Raw genomic sequence first — 9,745 nt, forward strand, 5'->3', positions numbered from 1 at the left:
ATTTACATAGAATAAGTCACTAATTGGTTTAAGGAATTACCAAGTATCAAAAAAAAAAGTCCCGCAACTAATTGGCAATACCAATTACAGCGCTCATATATTACTACCAGCAGAGGCCGCGCTGTGCAGTAGTGAGTTATGTGAGTCATTGCGCGTAGTGCGCTTGCTTTTGCTCTTTCATTAGCACAGCGCTTTGCCTGTATAGCTATACAATTTTTTGTTGTTTGATGGCGCATGCTATTTCACTTACACATCTATAGATAACCGTTCGCGTTGACATTTCAATGAAAATTCAGCAACTCAAACGACTTTTGAATAGAATAAGTAGTGTGATAAAGTGGTGTAGCGTTTTCACGGAGATATTTTGTACTCAAAGCGAGTGTGGAAACGATTTTCTGTTATTTTTTGGGTTTTATAAAAATTAATATGAAAATTGTTGCGTGCAAGCGAATTATCAAACAAGCTAAGAATGTGGTAAAATAGGCTTACTACTGGAGTTCACCATCAACCAAAAACGCTGCGTACGTGTCGGAACAGCTGGTTCTTAAACTACCATGCAGAGATTTTCATCGTTTGCCTCCATAGTTAACGCAAACGTAATTCTAATTAGCCGAAAATCTATTGAATATTAATCTACAGTTCGTGCGCTCAATATGGCTGATTTGTAGGCGTACAACTTTATTTGTGTGCTGCTATTTACTACAAAATATATATATATTGCTGCGTTAATATCACTAAAATTTGTCGTATATGCACTGAGTGCGCTCATCATTCGTAAGTATTCGACGCAAAGAAGATGCTAAAAGTTGCAATATTTACTCATCTTGGCAAATAATAATTTTTTCTCGTGTTATGATTAATCTAAATTCCAATTGGCTTTTATATTGAAGTGGAACAAAGTACAATTGCCAATTACTTGCGAGAGAACATATCAGCTGTTTGTTTCGTTATTTTGACAGCTACATGCATACATATCTATGCGCTATTCAAGGTGATCACTTGAGAATTCCATACAAAAATAAAACGGAATGACGGCATGCTTCCAATGCCAATGTACTCTAATTTTAAAATTTAAATGCTCAAAACGAGTTCTCCGAGAGCTTAGCCAATAATTACTGCACAAAAGCATAGATAGAAGCACGGCTACGAGGTTTTCTATGTAGTAGTATATGTGTGGGGGTTTTTTTTTGTAAGAAACTAATTATTTTAAATTTAACTTAAAAAGCATGCAAGTATAAGTGCTCATAAACACATTTCGCTATTATTGATATGATGCTTTGACGACGCATGCCATATGCCGAGATAAGCATCAGTTAATAGAGATAAGACGGCATTCAGCGTAGTAGTCGGCATAACACACTAACCAAGCCGGGAGCAAGATAAATTATAGTTGTGAGTTTGACGAATGTATGTATGTAGCCACATTACGCTGCGGTTTGAGTTGATAAGAATTTGCACTATAATTACAGTACTAGCACAAAAGTGTGTACTTTTTTTTTAGTTATGTAGGGAAGAAAATTTCCATGCGATATATTCAGAACTGTAGCGCTAATTGCCGGCAATGAATTTTCTACTTTAATTGATAATGACCTTAGCATGTGTATTAAATACATAAATATCTGCCAGCTAGCCAATTTACAATAATTGCTTTGCTTTATTAATTTATATAATATCATAAAATTCTCCATCTGAGATACACAGGAAATCTACGTAGATGCCAGTCGCTTTACTTTGCACATTGTTTTTTTTTTTGGCAACTTGCGTAAAAATAGCTACAGGCAAATATATAATATGTATGTAGCGACGAGTGTTTGTGATTGTATTGTCGGCGTTTTTGCTTTTGCCTACACATTTTAAATTCATATTTAAAATACTTTTGTACTCTCCAAAACCAAACATGTTTGGTGCTGATGAGCGCGCGCCTGCATAGAAAAAATGCCATTGGTGCGCTCATTTACATATTTGCATACACTTTTTTTTTGCTGTAGTATAGCCGAAAAATATGAATGTGTGTGCATACATATGTATATCATCGCTAGTAGAAAAACGCCTGCGATTACTTTATGCTTTCGCTTTTTTACGCTCTATTGTACATCTATGAGCGCGCTCAGTTTTATATACACACGTACATATCGACAAGTATGCATATTCGCAAGTAGATGTGGTTATAAAATGCGTGGAAGTGTTTGGTACGCCGCCTATGCTTGGTTCCACCGAGATCAATTTTAAATTTAACATACTTCAAATACCAAGTCGTACAAGTAGTCGTTTATTGAAGTACAAAAGTCCAATTCTATGAAGTTGTATAACTTTAAATTTTAACAGTCCGATAAATTTTCAAATTGATCCGTCAAACTGAGCTCTCAAGTTATAATTTTTGTTTTAACAAAATCGCCGCTGCATTATTTTCATTTTGCGTTCTCAAATGTTTGTTGTTGTTTTTCATCAAACATGAAGGCAAAGCGCCGCTCTGCTTTCCTTTAAATTTGCCGTTGTTACTCAATTTTTAGTTTGCGCTCTTTCATGGAATTTTTTCGTTGTATTTACCTAAGAACTTAGTACACTAATAAAATATGCGCAGCCATATGTAATTAAAAAGCTCGCAGCATTGTGCGAATAATTGTTTAGGAGAACAAAGTCTACACAAGATATAATAATTTTCTATTAAATAGCTGGATAGCTAAAAAATATGTGTAAATAAATATGTTGCTAATTGAGTGTGCTCTTTGCAAAGCTAAACTAGTTTGAGCTTCACTTTCTCCCGAGTTGCCTTGCTGCATACGTCCACAGTGAACCCTTGTCAAGCGATTTCACTTCAGTGTCATTATAATGGCGACTTCGTTGTTTTGTATGTAATTTGTTTTTGTAAACAGCTTTAGTTGAAGCTGCATCCATTTGCTTGCTTATAAATTAAATATAAATCTTTCATGCGATCTTATTCATTGTTAAAAAGGTGCATACATAGATATGTTTACCTCGCAGATTATGAGTAATGCCAAGTGCTGGCATGAGTACTCATCAACCTGCTGTCTGTGTACATACACACACACACATACATATATTGAGCTGCCTTATTTAATCTTTTTTATTATCTGTCATGACACATTCTCGATTTCCATTGCTAACTTATACAGCGGCTCATCCGTCAGCGGTATCGTCGCCAGTAGTGGGTGAATGTATTTACAGTGGCCGACATAACTATGAATACCCCTTGAAGAAATATTTTGTTATAGAAATAAGTCTGTAAGCTGCTCGTCGAATTTAAGATTGTACACATTATTTTTCTAAGTGAGCTAGCAAACCAGCGCCGTTAAAAATGTGCCGTTATCTTTTCACATGGCAGAACAATTTTCACTAGTTGCGTCTCAGTTGCTTTTCGGATTCGACAAAAGTGTGCATACCACTAAACTATCCGCGTGTGTTGTCCTTCGTTTTAAATATTTCGCAAATTCGTATTGAAAAGGTAATGGAGACAATCTTTTGGTGTTTTTTTTACCTTGTATTTTACAACAAATATACTTTTAGCATTTTGTAATGCCTAGGTCGAAGGAAATAAGCATTGATTTAAGAAAACTAATTGTTCAGGACCACAAAAATGGAATGGGGTATGGCAAAATTGCTGAAAAATATAATAGATGCAAGTCACAATCCAGAAAGTTATAAAAAGTTAAAAAAAATGGCGGCTTTGCAAGCGCTCGAAGAACAGGTCGGCCAAGGGTAACCAATTCTCGCGATGACTCGCAAATTCATCATTACATGATCAGGAAACCTTTCTTCAGCAATAAAAACATGAAAGCGCGACTAGCATTTGCCAAAAAGTACTTCAATATGCCATTTAGTTTCTGGGAGAGGGTTATATGGAGCAATGAGAGTAAGTTTGAGTTTAAAAATACAAAAAGAAGAGAAAAAGTGTGGCGAAAAAGTATTCAAAGTGCGTGCAAAGCACAATTAAGTTTGGCAGGGGAAGTGTGCTTATCTGTGGCTGTTTTTCCTATAGCGGTATATCAGATCTGGTACATATTGAAGGAAAATGGACCGGGAAGGTCCTACGTCAATATGCTAGGCACATTCCTAGAGCGCTCGGCACGAAGAATGGGTCTTGAACACAATTGCATCTATCAACAAGACAACGACCCCAAACATACCAGTCGCGTAGCAAAGGAATACTTTAGACAAAACTCTATAGAGCTTTTAGAATGGTCCGCTCAAAGCCACGACTTAAATCCTATCGAGCACTTATGGCAATTTATTTAGACGAAAAAATCGATCGATCAAGTCGCCGCTCAAAGAAAGCACAATTTTTTCTGAAACTGAATGAATTTTGAATTGAAGGAATTGAATTTTCGCTTAGGTAGGGTATGCATAGTTATGTCGGCCACTGTATGTATATGATGAGCTTGACAGCGCTGCGACCACACCTTGGCATACACCCATAGACGGTGCATTGACAATGCACTTGTACGCGTCTGGCATTTCAATTGGCTGTAGCAAGCAAGCTTGGTTTCGCAATTTTCGTTGATTCCTCCACACCATGCAATTCAATATAGAATTGAAGGAGGAATGCGCAACAAATGATTGCTTTCGCTGCAACAATACCCCATTCGCTAGCGGCAGCCGCTACAGCTGCTTGCACTTCCACTTGGCTGCGTACGTGACCTTTCCGTTAGCTATTGCTGCTGCTAAAGCTATGAGGCTTCTGGGCCAGTAGTTCCGCCATTGCAGTAAAAGTTGAAAAGGAGGCGGAATTAGTAGAACTTTCTGTGGAAATTCGAAATTTGCTACGTAAATATGCGCGCCGAATTGAACTACTGCACGACAGTCTACAACTGAAATTGAAAATGTTTAAAAGTATAATAATTTAATTTCAATATTGCAACTTTTAGCTTGTTTTAGTATTTATTGCAAAATAGGTTTGCCAATTTTGTATTTTCTTTTGCAAATTTCCAGACTTTTTATTGACACTCTGCTCCGCTTGCAGTTACTAGCTACAGGCACAGCTGACAGTGTGTTAACATAAACGCATCTGCCTCAACATGGCTACGGGTGAAGTAGCTGACTCCATAGAGCTGGAAGCGGTTAATCGGCAATCATCTTCGTCCACATCGGCGCCTGCAGCAGGTGATCTGACTAAAGTTACTACGTCAACGACATCGAAGCCAATAACACCGCCGCCGTCGCCGTCGCCGCAGACGCTCGTCAATACCGTTACCATAGCGCCACTTGTGACTACCGACAAAAATTTGTCCGCTGACGAAACTTTGACACAATTAAAAGATGTCCACCAGAGCACAAATGCGGTGAATAGTATTTTAACGGCTATGCCTTCGACATCGCGCAGCATTTACAGCGAAGCAGCAGCGGCGCATGGTGGTAGTGAGTCGGCGCGCCTGATGCAGGCTGAAATGGCAGTGAATGCAGCACAGCAGCAGCAGCGTCTGCGCAGCGCCAGTTCGACGCTGGATGCCAGTGTCTCGCGTACGGCGTCTTCGGTGGGCAAGCATGAGAAGAAAATTGGCCATCGGCGCGTTGACGAAGGTGGCGAAGTGACATACAAACGCATTCAATCCAAACAAATAATGGGCTCCATACAGCTGGGCATTCAGCATACGGTGGGCAGTTTGGCTAGCAAACCTAAGCGCGATTTGCTCATGAAAGATTTCTGGGAAATGGAAACGATTGCATTTCCACCGGATGGCTCATCGATTACACCGGCGCATCATTATAGTGAATTTCGTTTCAAAGTTTACGCTCCAATTGCATTTCGTTATTTTCGCGATTTGTTTGGCATTGCACCCGACGATTTCCTCATGTCGATGTGTGCATCACCATTGCGTCAACTTTCCAATCCCGGCGCATCTGGCTCGATTTTCTACTTGACCGACGATGATGAGTTCATAATAAAGACAGTGCAAAAGAAAGAATGCGAGTTCTTGCAGAAGCTGTTGCCGGGCTACTACATGAATTTATCCCAAAATCCTCGCACTTTACTGCCAAAATTCTTCGGACTGTATTGTTTTCATTACAATGCAAAAAATGTACGTCTGGTGGCGATGAACAATCTGCTGCCATCCGATATTAAGATGCACGCCAAGTACGATCTGAAAGGCTCCACCTTTCGCCGGAAAGCGTCCAAAGCTGAACGCCAAAAAGCCAGCCCCACCTACAAGGATTTAGACTTCATGGATCACCATCCGAATGGTATATTTCTTGAAACGGACAAATATAATGCGCTGATCAAGACAATCCAGCGAGACTGCATGGTGTTGGAAAGTTTTCAGATAATGGACTACTCTCTGCTAGTAGGCATACACAATCTGGACTTGGCGCAGAAGGAGAAACGTGAGGAACGTATACGGAATGCGCGCGCAAAGCTGCAACGTTCCGAAGAAGTACGCGAGTCTCAGGAACCACCCGAATTCGAGCAGTCGATGAACGCTGGCTCAACCACAGCACTGCAATCAGCAGGCGCCGCACTGAATCGCTCGCGCAGCATGAATCGTCAGCGACTGGTGGCGCATTCGACCGCACTGGAATCGATTACCGCCGACATGGATATACCCATGGAAGAGGACGAAGATGTGCCGGCCGGCGGCATACCGGCGCGTTCCGAAAACGATGAACGTCTAATATTGTACATTGGCATAATCGATATATTGCAATCGTATCGCTTGGAGAAGAAGCTCGAACACACATTCAAGAGCATCATCTACAATGGTGACACTGTATCGGTGTGTCGGCCATCTTTCTATGCGCAGCGCTTCCAAAATTTCATGGGAAAAACTGTGTTCAAAAAGACGCCAACCTTTCCGCTGAAACATTCCCCGTCGAAGCGAAAGAGCTCGACAACGTTGCGCACACCACAGCGCACGCCATCACAGAATTTAGCCTCGCACACACGTCCGCCCCTGTTGTCTGGCTACTCGACGCCACCACCTGCCTTCGATGACATCTCCGAAGAGGACATTACCGCCACACCATCCACCACGAGCGCCATGTATCGCAGCTCGGCCTTGAGTGGCGAACAACGAGCACATTTAGCGCCACAACGCTCCTATCTGAGTTCGAATCGCAGCGCAATTAGTAGCGCCACCGATGACTACAGCGACGATGATGAGATAACGTCCAGTAGTGGTGGTGCACGCTCGCCAACGCGTCGAGCACGCTCGCCACGACTCTCCAAGAGCGATGTGCAGTTGACAACCATCGGCGGTGTGGCAGATGCGCCCGCGAACGTATACGACAATGGCGACAAAAGTGGCAGCTTGGTCAATAGTAAGATGGGCGTATTGGTGAGTAGCAGCGAGGAGATCAATGCAAATGGCACGCGAAAAACGACTGTCGTTAAGGCGGTACAATCACAAACCTACACAACCACATTGGTGCTGAACGATGTGAGATGAAGTGGACGCACCCGGCCGAGCGCTATAGGCGGCGGAAGTGTGAAAAGCTGGCGCGCGGGATGTGGTTATAAAAATACGCATAAGTATGTGAAAAGTTGAACGAACAGGCAGTTAGTTGGCACAATTAGTTGTATTCGTATTAACAAAAAAAGTCAACGCATTAAAAGCAAAAGGGAAAGCCTATGCCATTTGTATACAAAGTGCGCTTATTACTACTTTATATATTCGCTTATTTATTAGAATTAATGATAGCTAATAAACAGAACGCGCTCACTAAGGAGTAGCTGCACATTGGACCACGCGCATTTTTTTTTGATGTTTTTCATTTTTTTTTTTTTTTGCCAATTCATGTAAAGCGTGCGGCTTTTGTTGGGGGGACTTAATGATATGCAGTTTGCCGAGACGTATTGGTTGGTGTGATGCAACGAAAGTATTGATGTGGCTTGGCCACTGCTTTAAAAATAAAGAATTTTAATTTAAAGGTTACATGGGTTTTGTGGCTTTAAAAAATCGATTTTTTTTTGGCTTATTAATTTCTACAACATCTCAAGAATATTATCCTAAATTTTCAAGTCGATGTGAATAATAGTTTCGGAGATACAGCCTTTGGAATGTGTGCGCTCCAAGCCACTTTTATTGTTACTCAAAACTTTAAACGCGTTTTTCTCGGAACCGCGTTTTCAAAGTCGGTTGTCAAATTTTCTCGAAAACTACTCAACCGATCTTGATGAAATTTTACACAGCTGTTCGAGATACGATTTACTCGTGCTTGAACGAAGGATTTTTTTTTCAATTACAACAATTTAAAAATAAACAAAATGTCAAGCAAATTTTACCGAAATTCTCATTTTTTTGGAAAAATGTCTGCCAAAATTCCAATCTTTACTTTTATTTTCTTTCCTTCGTTCAAGCACGAGTTCATGGTCTTAACTAAAGCACTTACACGTCACAATGGAGGAGTTTAAATTTTTTTTTTTTTTTGAAAATTTCAGAAATTATTCTTTAACACGTTCACGCCGGCGCGTACCACCGGTGGCTCGCACAAGTCTGCTTCATGGGGCGGCGCGTACCATCGGTGGCCCGCACAAGATTGCGTCTTTAGGCAGCGCGTACCACCAATGGTACTTTATTAAACGGTACCTATGAGATGAGATGCTATAAACGACTACCCTTATGAAAAAATTTCGTTTTATGACCTGCAATCGCTTCCGATAGAGCGAAAAGACTTAAACATTGCCGTCTGTGGGCGAAGACCATGAATAACAGCGCCGGCGGGAACGTGTTAAATATGTATCTATAAGACAGAAGAAAGTTTGAATTAAATAAAAAATTTTTTATACAGAAAAAAAATATTGAAAATAGGCCTTTTTTTACCCGACGAAACCCATGTAACCCCTTAACACTGTAAACTTTTTGTTTGCTTGAGTATTAATTTGCAATTCTGCTTTATTTAGTTTATAATTTTACTTAAAGCTATCATTTATAATTATTTAAAAGTTCCCTGTTTTGTTGAACCTCTTTATTTAATTGACCGAACCGATTGTGCGAACCGACTCTATTAATTATTGTTCTATTTTTGGGAGAAAGTCGAAAATTGCTGAAAAGTGTAGTTAAACTGTGAGTAAAAAACTGTGCAAAGTTTGCAGTGATATACAAAAAACAAAAAAAAAATTAAAAAAAAAAACAAGAGAAAAAAACAAAAAAAAAAAAAACAAGAGAAAAAAAACGATAGGGTAGTTTGTTAAAAATTAACTGCTGATATTATAAATAAATTAAAAATTAAATTTAACTTTTATCGGCATAATTATTTATAAATGCGTGTGAGTATGCTAGCTTTACAATACACACACACACACAGAAGCACACACACACACACGTATCCTACTGATTGTAAAAATATTAAGAGTCTACTATAAACATAGTATTAAATAGCAAATCAAAATAAGCAACAATCAACATTTATCGATATATTTTTATGTACCTACATATACAACAAATAAAACAAACTCTAATAAATGAATGTAATTTTTCCATACAAAAGCAAAAAAACGAAAAAAAAACAAGCAAATTAATCATCCTTTATGTGCTTATACTTCTTCTCTTTGCTGCTGTGTTTCCGTTACGTTTTCTCTTTGGCTGTTTGTGTGGCTGAGTTATCGACTCGATTGATTCCTCAATTGGGCTTTCAGCTGTTATTGTGCGCGGTAGTTTGTTTTCGCCAATTGTTTGTGTTAAAATTTTATTATCATTGCATTATTCCTTATGAAATTCACGCAGTAAATTTAAAAAATTATTAGCGCATGTCCGCAGGCCGGCATGTCGGAGTGTCCTGCAAAATCCCTATA

At 39.6% G+C, this 9,745-nt stretch overlaps 1 protein-coding gene across 2 annotated transcripts; it reads left to right on the top strand.

Annotated features, from left to right (window-relative positions):
• The first annotated feature begins 273 nt into the window (after positions 1–273).
• Positions 274–9,420, top strand: LOC129244687 (phosphatidylinositol 4-phosphate 5-kinase type-1 alpha). Of its 2 annotated transcripts, none has more exons than XM_054882463.1 (2): positions 274–774; positions 4,948–9,420. In XM_054882463.1, exon 2 carries the CDS (start codon positions 5,034–5,036, stop codon positions 7,398–7,400), a length of 2,367 nt encoding a protein of 788 aa, XP_054738438.1. In that variant the 5' UTR covers positions 274–774; positions 4,948–5,033; the 3' UTR covers positions 7,401–9,420. The 2 variants fall into 2 exon arrangements, with proteins under 2 accessions (XP_054738438.1, XP_054738439.1); XM_054882464.1 differs by having other exon boundaries at positions 4,979–9,420.
• The last annotated feature ends 325 nt before the right edge of the window (positions 9,421–9,745 follow it).

The sequence above is a fragment of the Anastrepha obliqua genome, chromosome 4 (genome assembly GCF_027943255.1).
Source record: "Anastrepha obliqua isolate idAnaObli1 chromosome 4, idAnaObli1_1.0, whole genome shotgun sequence".
NCBI lineage: Eukaryota > Metazoa > Arthropoda > Insecta > Diptera > Tephritidae > Anastrepha > Anastrepha obliqua.